General features: G+C 41.3%; 1 protein-coding gene across 1 annotated transcript in view; it reads right to left on the reverse strand.

The window, feature by feature from the left end:
* Nucleotides 1–997: 997 nt before the first annotated feature.
* SGMS2 (sphingomyelin synthase 2) overlaps nt 998–20,146 on the reverse strand; it is an 87,609-nt gene continuing 68,460 nt past the window's right edge. Inside the window, exons 2-6 of the mRNA XM_083178586.1 lie at nt 15,921–16,553; nt 14,977–15,094; nt 13,794–13,947; nt 8,201–8,367; nt 998–4,105 (exon numbers count right to left, since the gene is read on the reverse strand). Coding sequence (XP_083034712.1) covers nt 3,902–4,105; nt 8,201–8,367; nt 13,794–13,947; nt 14,977–15,094; nt 15,921–16,375 — 1,098 coding nt within the window. The 5' untranslated portion in view covers nt 16,376–16,553 and the 3' untranslated portion in view covers nt 998–3,901. The remainder of the gene's footprint in view (nt 4,106–8,200; nt 8,368–13,793; nt 13,948–14,976; nt 15,095–15,920; nt 16,554–20,146) is intronic.

Consider the following 20,146-nt stretch of genomic DNA (forward strand, 5'->3'; position numbering starts at 1 on the left):
GCTGCCAATGTGACAAATTGAATTTCACCTACTAAATGGTTACATAAATAAATACAACATGATATAACAACCCATGAGTTATCTCAAAAAGTGCAAACCGGCTATATATGTATATATGTACAAAAAGCACACAGGGCCAGATTCAGTAAAGCGAAAAAAGCAATTAATTCGGTGTCTGGAACAGGCCATGTTGCAATGCAAGTGGAGCAAATATAAGGGCCTGATTAAAAGGTTCCAGGTGCCCTAGGTTAATACACATGTAGCTCCACTTGTAATTCTGATAAACACATGTGTATGTGTGCTCAGGGACTTACCAGTCATATTGCCCCTGTGCTTGTCACAAAGGTTAAACAACTGCCATGTAGGATCTAATGCTTGTGGCATGTGAAGAAGACTTTGGCTTTAGACTGCCTAGCTGGTGCTGTAGCACAATGTACATAAAGTAATGGTTCCATTAGCACAGCCATCTGTCAGTCACCTTAAGATCTTTATCCCCCACAAGAATAGGTGATCGCTTAGAAGCATGGAATAAATTATGTCCTATGGTGCGTACACACGGTGAGATTTGAGATTTCCCTTTCTATTCGACCCCTATTTGATCTGTGTCTGGATCTTGACAGATCTGTACTATAGTCTTGCCTGCCAAGACTATTTTTTTATTCGATTTACACTACACGGGAGCGCACATTGGGATCGAATAGGCATCGAATGTAGAAAAACCATTCAATGCCCATTCGATTTTGATTCTATAAAACAACATCAAATAGAAAAATTGTGGAAATCTCACTGTGTGTACCCTCTATTAATTTTATTCCTTGGCTGTCACCTGCAAGGTGCCCTCCCCTCAAGTTCTAGCACCCTAGGCTGTAACCTGATCAGCCTATTGGTTAATTAGGCACTTAATATAGATTTCGGTTTGAACACACCCCACACAATTCTAACTCTCTCTGCACGTTACATTTGCCTTAGCCTGCTAGGATGGTTTTGCCCAGATGTGTGCTTTTTTTTGCTTTTCTATCAAAGCTGAACCAGGCCCATGGTACATAAAAGAAAGGAATTATGTCAAGGTACATAGAAAATATTTGTCAATAAAGGATATTCTTTCAATTTCTTTATTGCTTAAAGAACATTTTCTGCTTTTCTGAAAAAAAAACCCCCACAAAAATAAAGACACCTGTAACAATCTTTAAACTTGACTTAGGCAGTTTGGGAGTTTTAATCAATTACAAATTTCAGCTTGCTTTATCCGTGGAGTCACCCATACACTACACCGAGGTAATACATATAAATGGAGAGCGTTCTGACATCGTTAACGAGTGTATCAAAGCTTTCATCATGTGTACACATGGAACGATTTGATACAAAAGATTTGTCTATGATCTTCCTGCATGCAGGAAAGATCATAGACCATTGTTAACGATTTGCGGATATGCGCATCGTTAACGATGCACGGAACGATTTGAATTCCCATCGTTCGGGAACGCCCATATCGGGCTTCAAATCTATCCGTGTGTACCCAACTTAACTGTTAGTAAATTTTCCCAATACCGCCTCTCAGTGCTTAGGAAATCTTGACTACTGTGTATTACTTATTCAACCAAAGTCACTGGATTGTGACTCTTTAGCGCATATGGCATCCTGTGCTGAGTATTTGAAACTCAAGTAATGCAGGCTCCATATTACAGAATGGAAGGTGGTTCATTCCCAGCATTTCCAATGCAAGTCCAACTGGACCAACACTAAGCAACCAGGAAAAAATAATAAAGGAGACGTGTGTATGATTATTTAAAATACATTCTTAGGTTAATAACATTTAGGGGCCTATTTATTAAATAAATTTGCGGTAAAATTGGTTGGAACAGCTGTATCCAGGGGATAACCACATAAAATTAGGGCCTACAGCAGAGATCTGTAATATATGCTGTGTGGTATGGGCCTGGCATTGCCAATGCTATCTTTAGCCTAGATCCTACAGTACGCAATATATTTTAGAAGAGGCTTTGAAAGGATCCCTCCCTTGTTATATCCATCTATGTGCAGTAGCTGTGCCTGGGGGTCTCAACCCAGAAGTATAGGGATCGCATTAGCACCCGTCTCTGTATGTGATCATTGCTACATTCCAGTGATACTTTTTTTTTTAAAATGTTATTGCTATGGTAAGAAATTATAACTGTTGGCACCAATTCCCAATTAATGGTAAACACTCCATTTAGCCAGAAAGTAGACAGAGAGGAGCCAAGGTCTGGCGAATACACACATGGTTCCATATTTGCTTAGATGTCTGCACACCTCACAGAGTAGTAGTGGGATAACATAAAAAAAAAATATAAATATAAAAAAAAAGTTGAGTTAAATTAAACATGTACATACACATCAGTAAACAATGTTTGTCCCCATGCCACTTCCAGATGATTCTACTTATATAACAAGCAAATATCTGGATCTCATGGGCCATGAAATTACCATAGGCCATTACTTATTGCACATTTCCTTCCCACTGATTACCAAACCAACCATTTTTACTCTTGAAGTGAGTTGTGCTCGGTAAAATGTAGCAATCCCATATCCCTTAGCAATTTATTCAGTTAAATACAATTATTTTCCCCTTTATATTAATTTGACTTTGCCACAAAAAAAAATTAAAAAGATGGAAATAGGATTCCAGGGTATTACACTTTCCCAGTAAGGGTGCCTGTCTAACATGGAGCCCAATAAGGATTCTGAATGATCTATTCTGCTTAGCAGTAGCAGGTACTGTAAGTACACTTGTGAGAAGAAGTTCAGCTAAAATGACTGCATGTACAATTGCTGCACAATATACAGTACAAGTACAGTATGTTAGGGTGGCTCAAAAGAGTCTGTTTAAGATCCAGAACTTCTTGTGCAATGTACAGCTTTTAAAGTCAAAATACATTTTATGAGACTAGAAAGTATTTTAGCTTAAAGAGGGGAATTTAATTAGCTACGGTTATTTACAGCGGGCTAATTGATCCCCTGAGGCTATTCATTCAATTAGCCCGAATGGCAGACCCCAGCCTGCAGGCATTTTTTTTTTTGAGCGTGACTGAAATTAACTCCTTTTTTTTGGGGGGGGGGAGATACATAGATGACGCGATAAGCTGTACTTTCACGGCACTTATTGCTGGTTTGTATTTGCCTGCCTAAGACAGGTGAACCAAACCTCCGATAAGTGTCAATTGGCTATGGCAGTGGTTCTAAAACTTGATCCTCAGGACCCCACACGGTTCACGTTTTCCAGATCACCGGACAGGTGCACAAGTGCACTCATTACTGAATGAGGCATTTTAAAAGATCCACAGGTGGAGCTAATTATTTCACTTGATTCTGAGAGGAGACCTGCAAAACATGCACTGTGTGGGGTCCTGAGGACCGAGTTTGAGATCCTTTGGGCTATGGTAAATTACCACAGCTAATTGAATATCAGCCCTATTGTTAACTTGTGCCTCAAACTCTACAATTGCGGAGTAAAATATTTGATTTAGGTACTAGTTCTCAGATGGACCTTATAAGAACATAAATAATAAGTTACTAATCCAGAGACTAATAATACTTCATTGTACAACTGCCCATTCTAATTACTGTATCATAAAAAGCACCACTATGGGGTACAAAATCACCTACCATTTTTCAATGGGAACTGCTGTCATCTGAATTGGAATCAACAAATGAGTATTAGCGTAACCATAACAGATACAGAAAGACACAGCACACTACAGAGATACCACTTGTATCCTGTGTGCATCAACCGTTGCAATTAAAAGACACAACATTTGGTCCTCTTCATTATTTACAATTGCATTTTCATAAGAAAAAAATATATATATATTTAAAAAAATTCCTTTGGTTATTATAGACAGTTTGAGTTAAGTGGATTTTTGAGTCAGGTGGTTTTTTCATTGTCCTCTCCTGTTTTCTGTACTCTTGAATATGTTTTACATGAAGACTTAAAGCAGCAGGGAGGCCAGGAAATGGGCCAGGAGAAGCAGCATGGAATACAGGCCTGAACATTCTTCTCAAAGAAGAAAAACACAGGAAACCACCAGGTTCGGGACAGGAGATTAGTTGGCGATGAAGTCTTCAATGCCTGAAAAACAGGTAAAACAGCATCAATTCAGTACCTACTTTGGAAAATTAGATGTTATTCATGATAATGTTTTACAGTAAAGAGCAGAGAAGTGTTTAAATTAGTAGATTTTGAAAGAACCAAAACTCCATTGATGTATTAAAAACAGCATCAAGCATAAGGGACTGCTAAGTTCATCAACTAAACAGTGATCTGTATCATGACTTTTCTATAGCCAATTGCAGAAAGAGATTTTGTAGAGAACACCATTATATTTAAATTTGCCAAGAGAGGTAGAGAGGAAAAGAAAACTCTGGGTGGGGGCACTCTTATATCACTGTTGCGAAGGTTGTTTATGATACACTTAAAATTTAATATTTAATAGGTATGCTCTAAAATAAAGTTCCTCAATATGTTTACCCTAAGTACGTGGGGCGCCGCAAAAATATATATTAAATTGGGTAGGGGCAAATTTATGCCACCTAGGGAAAAGGAGACAACCGGTTTTTGTTAATGGTTTTGTAGTTGATCCTCATTTATCCTATGATTTCACCATGGTGCTGGTATAGGTTTCAAGGATTGTAATCATTGGACCATTTTCATAAAAACCGGTGGTCATCTATCAGGCAGACTGAGCTGTAGTATGGTTAGTGCTCACAGGGGGGCGATACAGTGCTACAGTTTGAGATTGCAGGTTTGTAACGTAACAAGCATAAATTTAATAAGCAGTTGATGGACGAAACAGGTTGGTCCCAAGTGAGACCAAGTAGGTGATATGAAGAGAAGCCACTGGACTAAGCCAGCGGTTACCTGGCGACCTGACCCGCCTGCGATAAAAGTCTGGCGTCAGGTCGGCTGCTGTCTCGCTGTAGCAGTGTCCCTGTCTGAGCTCCTGCCCGGCCGGTCACGTGAGTGCACCACGTGATCGGAGTCCCGTCTCTGACGTACGTTTCGCGGAGCCACACACCCCCCTGTGACCAAGCGCACCGCGAAACGTACGTCAGAGACGGGACTCCGATCACGTGGTGCACTCACGTGACCGGCCGGGCAGGAGCTCAGACAGGGACACCGCTACAGCGAGACAGCAGCCGACCTGACGCCAGACCTTTATCGCAGGCGGGTCAGGTCGCCAGGTAACCGCTGGCTTAGTCCAGTGGCTTCTCTTCATATCACCTACTTGGTCTCACTTGGGACCAACCTGTTTCGTCCATCAACTGCTTATTAAATTTATGCTTGTTACGTTACAAACCTGCAATCTCAAACTGTAGCACTGTATCGCCCCCCTGTGAGCACTAACCATACTACAGCTCAGTCTGCCTGATAGATGACCACCGGTTTTTATGAAAATGGTCCAATGATTACAATCCTTGAAACCTATACCAGCACCATGGTGAAATCATAGGATAAATGAGGATCAACTACAAAACCATTAACAAAAACCGGTTGTCTCCTTTTCCCTAGGTGGCATAAATTTGCCCCTACATTTAATATATATTTTTGCGGCGCCCCACGTACTTAGGGTAAACATATTGAGGAACTTTATTTTAGAGCATACCTATTAAATATTAAATTTTAAGTATCATAAACAACCTTCGCAACAGTGATATAAGAGTGCCCCCACCCAGAGTTTTCTTTTCCTCTCTACCTCTCTTGGCAAATTTACATATTGCTCTCCTAACTCCGGGGTGCACCACTGACCGTCCCACAAACAGGCACCCACTGGCGTACAGCCACAAGGTGCTCTGGGACACACTTATCCTATCTTATAGGCATAGGTCAGTTCTTATCACTATTGCCCTCATCACAAATACCTGTGCGGTCATACTCCCCCTATCCCAATTCCCTTTTCCCACCCAATATAACACCATTATATTGAAAGTAGTAGTTCTCAACCTCAACCATCGAGTTTTCCCAGTAGATGTAAGGACTTCTATTACTGATACAGTTGGTGGTACGTGTGTATGTACTGCAGTTAGGAAACAATGAAATTGTGTATTCTAGCTAGAACTATTTAGAGCTTAGATTGTAATGACTGATGCCTGTCATTGTATTCTAAAAATGTAGATTTAAACATGGAGATAATGAACTAATCTCGGAAAATGAGACGTTATTTACACTACTTTGTGATCTAAATGCACTTTTGTGAATTTGGCTCTGTACTTATACCATACTTACCACTTGCCCATTGAATTGGGTAAGGCCATTATAAGACAATCTGCTGTAAATTTTGCTTAATAAAATCATAGCATTATGCTACGGTGGGTGGACTGTTTTGACACGATTCACTAGCTATGTACCCTCTAGAACATAGCTCAAGGTCGGTCCTCAGGACCCACCAACAGTTCACGTTTTCCCCAGGTCACCCTGCAGGTGCACTCATTATTCACTGACACATTAAATGATACACAGGTGGGGCTAATTACCTCACTTGTGATTCTGTGGCCAATGTACAGCTTTTAAAGTCAAATACATTTTATGAGACTAGAAAGTATTTTAGCTTAACAGGGGAATTTAATTAGCTACGGTAATTTACAGCGGGCTAATTGATCCCGCATGTGACCTGCAACACATGCACTGTTGGGGGGTCCTGAGGACAGAGGTTGAAAACCACTGCTCTAGAGCAGGGGAAATGGAGTCCGGATATTTTAAATTATTTTGATCGAGGTCCAAAAAATAGGGTGTGGTCTCATGAAAGGAGGCATGGCATCACAAAAAGGGGTGTGGTATTACAAGACTGATATGGGACACATGGGGGCACCAATGGAATTATACAGCACACCTGCGGGCACCCCTGGACTGATATTGCACATATGCTGGCACCCCTGGACTGATAAGGGACAAATTACAGAGGAACCGTTTTTAAAAATATGGGGGCCATAAAACAATGACCAAGAGTCCCTATTCTCCCCTTCTCTCCCAACACCCCATCCTATCCCATGCCACCATAAATGCAAAAAGGCACCTTAGTAAAAGACCTCTTCCTCACTTTTTTGAGATGCTGGCTCACTTCAGCCACTCCACAATCCAGTCCAGCCGCCCTGCCCGCTGTGCCCACTCTGCTGCTACACACTGCAGCCATTCCATGCTGAAGCCGCACTGCCCAAACTGCCTGCTCTGCAGCCGCTTACAGCAACCACGTTCGCTTCCTGTCTGACTCAGCGTTCTCAGTCCTGCACTGCGCCGGTGCGCGATGACGTCACCCACGCAGTGCACTACTGGGAACGCTGAAGCCCTGAGAGGCTTTAGAAGAAAATGCATACTAACGGGGACTGAAAACTAAAATTTAAAGTTTAAATTGTGCGCGGCGGTCTAATGCCTAGATTCGCCTATGGCTACTATAGCGCCACAGCACTAATCTATATTCTAGAGACGGTCCGGTTCCCTGCCCTTTGCGGTCCGGCATGACTGAAGCACTACATATATATTATTTATTTTAGTGCGTGTATCTTCTATAACACATCAACCTGACATTTCTTCAGGCAAACATGCAAATTGTATGTGTACAGCCCTGGCATATCTCAATCCAAGCAGAAAGTGAACTTTTGATTTAGTTTAAACACATGGGAGATCTGGGCCAAGCTTATGGGGCCTACGCATGTAGCAATATACAGGCATTTTCTAAGCAATCTCACTAGATCGCTTAGAAAATGCCCCTACTGTTTAGAGGCCATAGCGTTGCGCGGCCCTGCATTAATCACCAGACCCGGTGATTAATATCTAGCATGCTGAAAATTAATCGGCCAGGGCCAGTGTTCTCACGGGAAAACACTGGCCCTGACAGATCGCTGTGTGCTGAGCGATCATGCGGAAGCGTACTGAGCGATCTAGCATTGCAACATGTGTAGGGCCCTTAAGTGTATAAAAGGGAGAACTTTGGAAATGTGTTTACAGAGAGGACTGCCTGCTATGTACTCCAGCACTAACAAGCTGGCATCCTATGCAAGTTCCACTTCTGTTACTTTCATCCCAATTCAAAGAGAAAAATCAGTTACTTAAGGTCACTCCGCATCCTTTCTATGATAAAAACACTGGTTTGTTTAAAACAACAACTGTCATTTCACTCAAACTATTGGCAAAGGCAATGTTAGCAGCTGAATGAAGATTTGTTTTACTAACCTTTTCATTAGCCATGGCGTGATACCACCAAAAGAGTCTAGTGGTTATAAAGTAGGCAACAATGACATCCACAGTGTAGTGTTCATGTGCAACTAAAATGCACAGCACTCCCGCAGCACTCAGCAGCCAGCAGACTAAGTGGTAGCCCCAGAAATGGCGCGGAGAATCTGTAAGATAAAATCACCATTAAGACCACCTTCTCTAACAGTGAAAACTCTTTTTTTTCCACAGTAAAAAGAGAATAGGAATACATGATGTGCTACAACTTCTGGACATGCAGAGAATACAGCAAATGGTTTTGTATAATCCTCCAACACGATTAATTAGAATAGAAGATAAACGCAGGAACATAGTTTTCTCGCTGTGCAGAGAACCTGGTATGTTTCCAGGTCCTAATCTCAGCCAGGTTTTAGTGCATTAATGATGTAATATCACAAGAGTATGTTTTCTTCTAATTCTACAGTGTCTACAGTCTACAGTGATATTAGGAGACATACTCATTAGTGTTTCTATTAAAGTGATGAGAGGAGCTTTCATACACATGGACTATGCAGCTAATGCCACACGTATGGACCCTGCTGTCAGTATACTGATCAAAAAATAACAATTTGACAGCTACACAGAATCAAAGAATCCATGTATACAGTAGGTCTTCCTGCATGACCTGTTGCATGAGAGCTGGGAAGGACAACCCCCCCCCCCCCCCCCCCCCCCCCAAAAAAAAAAAAAAAAAAAAAATAAAGCCACATGCTAAGGATTATATTGTAAATCTGTGAGACTGTTATCTGTGTTTGAGGTACTTATGTAATATCTGGGCTCCCATTTTTCTTATGAGACCGCATCCCCTCGCGGGGCTCGCTGCGCTCGCCACGCTTCGGGCACGGTGGCTCGCTGCGCTCGCCACACTATATAAAATCAACTCCATGCGTAGTTGGATAGTAGGGGTATGAAAAAATGGGGTGCATTTAACATGGGAGCCCAGATAATACATAAGTACCGTGTTTGATACTATTTCATACAACAAACTCATCTTTGTTACATTTTACTGTGTGTGTGCGTGCCTCAGACTCACCGCTTTGCAGGAAATCAATAAGATACAGCGGCAAGCAACTGATGGGCAGGGTTCGGTTTGACTCCCCAACGGTTGGTATCCTGACTAGCAGTATACCGAAATCGGAATCCTGACTGCTAGTATTCTGATTGGGGGAGGGGTAGAGAGCAAAAAAGCCCCTTGTGGGCTCGCTGCACTTGCCATGCTGCGGGCTCAGTGGTTCGCTATGCTCGCCGCAAAAAAATAGACTATTCTCCCTTATGAAGATCCGCACCTCCATAGAGGGAGAATAGAATGTTTTGATCGGAATCCAGACTGTTGGGCAGTTGAAGTCAGGATACGAGTTATTGGGCACCCGATGAGAGGTATTTCAAGACTAAACTTGGTAAAAGGCAGTATTACAGCTTGCATCATCATTATCCCTTTATATAACCAAACAAAACCATTTGCATTAAAACACAAAGGAAACCACTCATCATTAACATGAACAGCAAACAACATCCCCAGCAACCATCCCCACTCTTCTATATGTCATAATTGCACAAAGTGTTTAAAAAGAATAGTGGACATGAGTGTTGTGGCTTTAATAATGCGGACAGAGGAAACTGTATTAAGCAGCAGGCTTTTATTGTTGGGATGAAGCAAAATGCAGGGAATAGCTATTACATCATATCATTTTCCTGTTGCAAATGGACACATTTGTGTTTTCTACCTTACTGAACAATCTAATATGAAGTTAAATCTATCTTTTAGGGCTCTGTGTCTATTTATAAAGTTGTGAAAAGCTGTTTGTTACTTGTGACCGTCTTCCTCTCGGCTGTCTATGGAGCTTGGATATGTCTGGGAAGATGGAGGGCCAGATGCACTAAGCTTCAAAAGTGACAAAATGGAGAGTGATAAATAGCCAGCCAATCAGCTCCTACCTGCCATAGCACAGGCTGTGTTTGAAAACTGTCAGGAAGGAGCTGATTGGCTGGCTGTTTATCACTCTCCTTTTTATCACTTTTTGAAGCTTAGTGCATCTGGCCCGGAGACTGTAGGTGGCCTTCAACTATAGTGACTGCATATTTACTGCCTCTCCAGCAATACAGGCAATGGGCAAGGAGTGACCATGGATAAGCATCATTTATGCAGGTAGTCCGGCAGCGCAGTATAATACATGGCTGCAAGTGCACTATGATGGGCGCTCTTCACAGAAGAGTGGTATCCAACTTACATAAGAAGCTATAACATATATATTGCAGAGAAATGATCATGTGATAACTGATAGATAATGGATAATAATATTTAGGGCTATATGCAACAATTTATGGTCTAGTGAAGGGATCAGCAGGTTACATGTAGTAGTAGTAGTACGTTTATTTATAAGGCGCCACAAAGTGTCCGCAGCGCCGTACCTAGCAAACAAAAAACAAATTACAAGGGAACATACAGGGTGTGTTTTAAATGAGGTCATATCCAAAATAACAAAGTAGTTAAGCCAAAAACGGAATAAAAATGTATAATCCTGGGGAAGTGGATCACATCTAAACTTTAGGGGCCAATTCTGTCTCACTCGATTGATGAGAATTTGGCTACTGCCCCAATGGTTTGGGTGTGCAAACCCCAACTGCCAATGGCCAAGGCAAGTTACTTGCAGCGGGGAGGGAGGGACAGTGGCGGTGCTGGGCCATGGGAACGCCCATAGTTTTATGGCCGTCCCCATGCAAAACGCTGGACGTTCCCATGGGGATGCTGGGGAGTGATTCCTGCTGGGGGTAGGCGCCCCCAAATACAAGTCAGTTAAGACTTGTTTTTTATTTTTATTTGCAAAGGCAGGAGAAATCATTCGATAGTCGCCGACCATCGAATGATTTCTCCTGCAGTGGACAAATGCGAGGGGATGTGTGTTCGTTACACATCCCCTTGCATGTTAACACAGGGATTCGGCAGGGGGGGAATACGGCTTAACAGTTTACCGAGCTAATCTGGATCACCCCTTTACGCCAATGAGTCTAATTAAAACAGGTTGAACTTGATGGACAAACATATTTATTCAACCTTACCTACTATGTTGTAAGTAATGCAGAGAACAATTTGTTCTTCATACTTAGTCCTTAAGTGTGTACTTCAAGAATACTAATGTTCTAATTTGCGCTAAGCCTAAAATATTTTATTCAACACCCTTTTTCAAGCAGATCTGTGTTTTCATATTAAGAAACTCGGCCCAGTGCTATCTCACATAACAAATACTCAGATTACATTTGACTGTTCTTATTTAACAAAAACAAAGTCTGCCTCAATGCAAACCGCCCTTGGACCCCAATAGGTTCCCCACACGTGCTTTAGGGTAGCCAGGAGAAAGACTGAGGAGTGTCTCCAGCCCCTGTCTATTTTGGGACCTCACAGTGACTGCACCCCACCTGCTGATAGTTTAGAATACCTATTTGTTTTCGGAGATCAAAATCAAAAGTATGTGACACAAAAGAGAAAAGTGATCTATTTTAGTTAATGAGATGGCGCAATAAATAGAGAAGAGCCTTGTGAAACAGTATGTCGAACTCGTGTACCAGTGAGGCCCATGACCCCCACCCCAATCTTCCCTAAATAAGAAACCGTCAGTGCATCTAACAAAAAATGATGTCATTTTCCTACCACCTCTAAGCAGTTTTCAAAATATTGGAGTGATAAAGATCTATCACTCTCCTCTAGAGCACATAGCCTATAAAAATAAATCATTATCCCATTTTACATCCTGAATTTGGTAGCAGTGATAAGTGCCTTGGTTTGCAAGCTAATATTATCCTAATGGTTCAGGATGCAGCGTAAATGGTGTTCGGGTTTTTAGAAATAGTGTTTTGAAGGAAATTAGATACAATCATTGCTCCAATGATGTCTTCAACCTCATTATCATCAGCTCTAGTTTATAAAAGGGCACTGCTGCTCATAAGTGTGCTACAGTGTAAGACTTGTGTGCTGCATATATGGGGCCAGATGTACAGTAATAGTGTCTTGGTTCGGTTGCGAAGTAGGAAGTCGTCCGAATGCGGACGGTTTATTTATTTATTTATTACCAGTTATTTATATAGCTCAGCGCTTTACAGAGAATAGTTGAACACTCACATCAGTCCCTTCCCCAGTGGAGCTTATAGAGCTTATCTATATTCCCTACCACATGTACACGCACATACAGGCATTCTAGGGTTTATTTTGTTAGGAGCCAAATAACCTACCAGTATATTTTTGGATTGTGGGAGGAAACCAGAGTGCCTGGAGGAACTCACGCAAGTACGGGGAGCATATACAAACTCTGCATAGTTAGGGCCATGGCGGGAATCAAACCCATGACTTCAGTGCTGTGAGGAAGTAATGCACCATCCATACTACCCCCTTTTTTAAAATGGCAATCATTTTTAGCCATAGTTTTGCCTTTTAAATCATTGCCCTTTTTAAAAAAAAATGTCAGAGCTCTTCTGGCATCCTGCATGGGTGCCAGACTCAGGGGTTTATTTACTAAGAATTGATGTTGCTATGAGCAACCAATGCAATTAGATCTATTATCTTCTAGAAGGTGCTAAACAAGTAGATTCAAGAAGCAAGATTCCTATTTTAAATTGACAACTTTAATTTGGCAGTTATTTATTACAGAACTGGCACAGCCCTGGGAATCGGCTGCATAATGCAGACGCTGTCACTTTGCTTAAAGAAATGAGAACCTTAAGCTAGCCATACATTAGAAAGACCTGCATATGATGCAGATCATAAGCAGGTCATATGATTAATCGAACAAGCAATCGTATGTGCTAAAAAACACATAAGATCGGCTTATGACCGCGAGCCATCCTGACTGATCATACGTACAGCATGCATGATGTTTGGCGACCTCTCGACCCGCGGAATTGCTCTTCACACTGAAATACCTCAGGATGTGCACACACTCAATTGCACTGCCCGTGGGAATCGTGAGTTTGGGCCTGATATCGTTCGAATGTATGGCCAGTTTTAGTGATGCTGATCGCACTTGTGATAATTCAGTGTTTTCTGTCAGTATAATTTTTATATAAAAAATACAAAAACCATGAAGTGCAGTTAGAAGTGCAGTGGATTTCCCCGGATGCAGTTAAAATCCCGGCAGTCGGGATCCCGGCGTTCAGAATCCCGGCGTTCAGAATCCCGACACTTTCTCCCTCCGTGGGTGTCCACGACACCCCTGGAGGGAGAATAAATTAGCGTGCCGAGCGTAGCGAGCCACCGGGCCCGCTGCGTGGCCAGTGCAGCGAGCCCGCAAGGGGGGGCGATCCACGTCCCCCCCTTGTCGGGATTTCGGCGGTCGGGATTCCGGCGTCGGGATTTTGAACGCCGGGATCCCGACCGCCGGGATTTCATACTGAATCCGATTTCCCTGTAAAAAATAAGTAGTAGGGTCCTACCTATATGCAACAGGAGGAGTTCTTTAGAGGAACTATCATTCTTCTGAACATGGAAAACCACCAAACCCAAGCGTGTGAAACAAATGGTTCACCTTTTAGAAATAACTGCTGCCTTATAGGTATCTCAACTTACATTCTTTAATAAATAAGTAGGTGAGGGTCAGTATGACAGTATGGCCGCTGAATAGGAAGTCTCCACATAAGATATGAGAGCCAGTAATAGTCAGGCCACCCCCTGTTATTAGTCGCAGGATCCTTTGTGCTTTAGCGTAAGAATCTCCATTCAGCTAGAAATAAACAGAGACATGCTATTAGGAGAGGGTACACATCAAGGGCATTTGTTATAAATGATTAGGAACCCATTCTGCTGGTTCACAGCTGAAAAAGACACTTTATTGAGAGCATATCTAACTTAACCTGTGCAATAATTAAAGGGGCCTACACGCGGGGAGATGATGCTGAGCGATATGTAGCTCGCTCAGCACACAGCGCTGCACAACGAAGTGCCAACACTGTGTGATGAGCGATCTGTGAGGGCCAGTGTTCCCCGGTGAGAACACTGGCCCTGCCAGGCAATTAACTAGATTTATCCAGCATGCTGGATCTTAACCGTTGAGCAATAGTGACGGTCTAGTGAGATTGCTTAGAAAATGCCCTGAAATCGCCCCGTGTGTAGGCTCCATTACAGCAGCTTCAAATTGACTCTTTTGTTTGTCAAGGATTTGAAGGCTTAACAACAATGACTACTATTATTCAAAGATAAACACTGGTTGTCAGGGTGTGCACTAGTAGCTGTTAAGCACCAATTAGAATCTAGAGACCTTCTAAGTACTCATAAGCATTAACAGACAAATAGATCGATAGGGGTTGTTAAGTCGACAGTCAAAATATTGACCATTATTGGTCGACAGGTAAAAGGTGGACACATCAAAAAGGCAGCCATGCATTAGGTTGACATGGTCAACGTTCGATACAAGCAAAGGGTCGACATGAGTTTTTCCCTTTTTTGGGTTCTCTGTCGACATAGGTTGACCTGGACACCATAAGAATACGCTTGCACTCAGCACACTCTATGCCCACTGGGATGGTAAAGTATGAACAAGTCTGTTTAAAAAAAGAATTATGAAAAACTCTTGTTGACCTTTTCCCATGTCGACCCTTTGCTTGTTTTGACCTTTTGGCCATTTCAACCTTTCATGTGTCCACCTTTTCAATGTCGACCTAATGACCGCATCCTGATAGACAGACCGATATTCAAATAATCTTTATTATTATTGAAAAAAAAAAAAAACATTAATATTGACAAATCGTCATACCTTTGGGGCACACTGGAAGTGCATTCCAGGCACAGGGAGGGTTGTAACATACATCGTAATACATCTGTACAGGTACAAAGTTCCAATAATAAAAAAATACCTGCGACCCACAATTGATCTGTGAACAGGAGATAAAAGTAAGCTTTTTTACAGTTTTGTTTGATGATTTACTTCTGAATAGACTGTACATACGTAATGTATGACGGATTATAATTATACATAAGATTCTTGGAAAACAAACTTATGGGCTCACAGAGTTGTTACATTCTGTTTTTGAAGCTGACTGGCACAATGTGTAATATTTCATTAAAAACAAACAAATGCAGTGATAACGCACTCCCGATCCTCAATATCTCCCCAATACATAAACATTGCCAAGTGGAGGCAGCACTGCCAGAGCTCCATTCAAGTATTGAAGTGGAGTTCTGCTCCACATGTAAATAAAAACGCATCTAAAAGGGTTTCATATGCTCAGCAGGCCTCTATTCAATCACTTTAATCAAACTACAGGTCGAGTCTCCCGTATCTGGAGATCTCTTATCCGAAATATTCCAAAAACAGTGTTTTCTTTAGAATATTTATCACCCCCCGCCCCTTTTTTCATACTTTCCAAGTGCCCAGATGTCCAAGGTGGCCTTCAGGATCTTCAGCAGTTCCAGGAGTGCACTGCGTGGTTGAAGTCACCGGCCCGCCTGCAAACTAACGCAATGCACCCCTGGGACCACTGAAGAAGATTCTGAAGGCCGCCGTGGGACCAGGTAAGTATGTAAAAAAAAAAAAAATCCCTTATCCAAAATGCTCGTGGTCCTGAGCATTTCGGATAAGGGATACTCAACCTGTACCTACAAATAGCATTGGATTTGCATAACTATTTGGAAAAATCAATGCATTATGACTTTGTATTTATCCTAAATAATAACAAGAGCTTTTTTACTGGTACCTACTTATATCTCAGGAAAAGCCACTGGATTAACCATATTCCAACCAGAATCATTCCATTTATCTCTGATACAGAAAAGGCCCATGTTATTCGGTCAATGTAGTCAAAGAACTTGTCAGGCAAGGGTGGGCTCACCTCCTTAGGAGGGACTCTTTCGTGCACTACTGTGATCATTACTGTGGTGAGGACCATGTTGAAGAGTGCATAAACGAAGGCAATGCCAGTTTTCCACCATTCTAATGGAAATTTTGTTTTGGAGTCTGTTGGTATAGCAATTTGAATGTAGTCCGGATATTTCTTTGCTCCTTTTCGTAAACCATTTGGCAGACTTTTGGATTTGGTCTTAACACTTTTGTCATCCTCACTGTTAGATGAAACAGACCTAGGGAAGCCATTTTGTGTTTCACTGTGCGGAACATCCGTATGTTCTTCAATGATTGTAGTCTCAATTGCATCCATTGGAGCAATACTTCTTTACAGCAATAATTCCCTTGGTAAGATATAGATAGTTTACTACGCTGTATTCGTTTTCTCTATTGGCTGTTAAAATCCACTCTTCATTTGTTGGAGTTCATTTTCTGCCACTAGATCCTAGTATTGAAAATAGTCCTTATCTCAAAGCTTGTGATAATATCATCTGCAAAAAGAAAAGTAGTAAAATATCCACTGAATACATTTCAAGATTATTTTAGAAGAGATTAATCAAACCTTTAAAGAGGACAAGTGGAGGTGTTGCCAAAAGCAACCAATCAGATATGAACCATCATTAACCTAGTACATTCTATATAATAATAGATATAGGGCCAGATGCACTAAGCTTCAAAAGTGATAAAATGGAGAGTGATAAACAGCCAGCCAATCAGCTCCTACCTGACATTTTTAAAACACATTCTGTGACGTGGCAGGTGTTTCTACTTGTCCTCTTTAGAAGGGTTTAAAAATCTTCCTCATAATAAAGTTCAATACTGTATATGACTGTTAGCATGGATCACATTCCAGCCTCTTGAGAGATACAAGTTAATGGGCTAGAGATATCAAAGCTCAGAGAGAGATATTAAGAACCAACTAATCAGCTCCAAACTGTTATTTTTAAAGCACATCCTGTAACATGGCAGTTTATAGCTGATTGGCTGCCATGTTATCTTTGATAAATCTCCTAGAAAGTCTAATGGGGCATACACATGGTGACAGTTCGGTTTAATTTCTAAGCTATTTAGCGAAATTGCTTTGAAATGAAGCACAAATCACTCAGTGTGTATGCCCCATAGAAATGGCGATGCATGGTCCCGCACAACACTATCACCAGTTTAGATCATTCAATCATTCAGTATATATCTAATCATATCACTTAGCAAGAAGCCGCAAATCACCCGTGTTTTAAGAAGCGATCTGAGCAATAGTCTTCACCCTCAATCCCGTAATACCAACCCATTATTTAAGTTAAATTTTTTTGTTTTTTGCTCAACACAAATCTCCCATGTTAACTTGCTCAGAACACATCTCTTGTGCAAATCTCCTTGTGTGTATGCCTAGTGCACATGGGGGAATCATGAGTCACATATTAGCAAAGAGATAATTAATCTCTATGGAGCAATGGGCTGACCATGCACAAGTATATTGCTGATGCAGATATAGAAGCAGGAATAGATTCAATTACAGAAAATTCTACTTATTCTCATCCGTGCTACAACATTAGTTTAGATAGAACACAAGTGTACACAGGTCAGACCTTCACTCCATAGAGATCAATGATCTCTGAGTGAATATCTGTTTCTCCTCTCCTCTGTTCCCTGTAAAGAAAAAAAAAGAAAAAACAATGAATGATGAAAATAAAAACAGAGTATATCATGATATGCCTTCCTTCGTTACTGTACAAGACTGCAGTGCATACTTGTATACATTTGAATACAACAGGAAGATTGTGGAAGCGCCACGTATTAGTGCGGTGTTTATGTGGTGCTCTGTCTGAGCATTGTAGCTCAGTGTCGAAGTCGAGTTATATATACACCACACAGTAGAATAGTATGGCCACCATTTTGGTTCGCAGAGTCACGTAAATAGAGTATAGGAACCAGTAGGAATAATTATGCGAACCCTGTGAGCAGCCATACTGATACACACAAATTCATATCCCACACGCAAAAATAATAAAATATACATATATGGTTTAAATTCGCTACACATAGCATAAATGGTAAAACACGATTTCCCCTGGACATATTTCACATCTGTGTGTTCCGTCTCTCATGCGCAGCACTCCAGTTCTTGTTTAAAATGCATGACATGTACCAGTCAAAAGTTATGGACCAAATACATATATAACGTTTTATATTGCCATGAGGACAGTAGTATAGTTGAAAGATCCAAATAAAACAGGATTGCACAGCTTGAATTCTAGACCTATGACGAAGCCTGTGGACAAAGACAGCTGTGCATTCTACTGTACCAATCAAGGAGAAGCGAAACCTGACCTCTTGGCCAATAGAGAATTTTATTGCATCCCTTTGTCTGGACCCTATATCTTCATATGCACGGAGTCAGGACAGTCCATTTGCTTTTTCTATCCCACTGTGATCAGGATCTCTGACTATAGTGCCCTGGTCCGGGGGAGGGGCGCAAGCGTGAGAGAAGGTAAACTGTTTCCTTTTCTGTGTATTTGTATGTGAGACGATTGTATTTGAATCTGTTTTTTCCCCCTTTTCAATATATATTGTTTGTGTTGTACAGTGATCTGTATATTCTGTTATTGTATTCTTATTCTCTGTAATCCCCTGTTGTCCACTAGGGACTCAAATATATTGTTAAGGACTCTGTACCCTTATTCCAGAATTTATACCAAAGTCTTGTGTATTATTCGCAATAAGCGAAAGGATTTAAGGAAAATTATATCTGGTGTATTTTCTTATAATTAAGTACAGCGAAAGGATACCGATATCAGGGTATCGTTATATGGTGTGTGCAACACTAATAAGGTTCGCTATGTGGAGCTACACTTTAGTTCGCCCGTAGCTAGGAATAAAAGGCTGTAAGTTTACGGACATAGTACGTAAACTGCGCACTTCACTTATTATCCATCGGTTTGATATTAATTAGACAATAACAATTGAGGGATCGTCCGGTCGTTTCATACTTTAAAGCACTGTACCATGCGCAGGACTTGAGCTTACCAGCAAAAGGGTGGGAGTGACGCCAAGCTGGAAAAGCTTGAAAGGTGCTAACGTGATCCAGAGACAATAAGTGAAGTTCCAAAGATAAATATATGTGTTTAAGTATATGCTGTGTTTTACATTGGGTTTGTTACACTTCTGTTTGCCACAAGTAGTTTAACGGGGTATAGTGTTTGAATTGCTTGAAGTTGCGGTACATGCGCATGTGTGATATTTTCACACACGTGTAGGCAAGGGCCTGTGTTATTATAGTTTCATTAATTTTGCTCCTGATGAAGCCGGAGGTGTATATTCCGGGGAAACGCATTGAGCACCATTAAACCCTGCTGTCTTCACCCATCCACCTGCCAGTGACGTGTCCATTACCCTACAAACGATTCCATCTGGATACAAATCATACGGAATATCTGCTTGATCCCTAATTTCTTCCAGCTATCAAAGGAGGACAGTCTTTTCTGGGAACCCTGAGTCCTTGCAATTATAGGACAACATAGGACACTATCGTCACAGATTCTGGACATCAATACACCAGGAATAATGGGATGGTAATATATACAGCATTCTCTCATCAATCCTGTTTATGGGAAAAAAGCTAAAAAAAATGTATACGCTAATTATCCCTGAGATATTATTTGATGATTGTGCCCAATGAATTTTTATGTCTAAAATGATTCACCCATTCATTTTATTTATCTAGTATTTTATTAATAAATTGTTTTTTATACTTTGAGAACCGTGTTTGTTAGTGTTTTGACAGCCAGCGCTGGCACACATTTCTTTTTCTAGGGCCTGACAACCCTGTGCCAGCAGCTGTCGATAGCGCACCACACATGTGCTATTTTTCCTGTGTCATTATAGTGCATAGAGGATTCTTTCTGTGTAAAACTATAAATTGCATTGTAAGTTACTGCAAGGCAAAAAGCTCTGCCACGTGGCAGCAGGCTCAAGGCCCATACAGTAACGTGAAGCATCTGCAGTGTATTACAAAAAGAATTACGTTGGGCATTTGGGCCTTTGTACGTAACTTACGGAAAAAGTACCGGATTCATTTCGCATACTGCGC

The sequence above is a fragment of the Crinia signifera genome, chromosome 1 (assembly GCF_055691185.1).
Source record: "Crinia signifera chromosome 1, ASM5569118v1, whole genome shotgun sequence".
In the NCBI taxonomy this organism is placed as follows: Eukaryota; Metazoa; Chordata; class Amphibia; order Anura; family Myobatrachidae; genus Crinia; species Crinia signifera.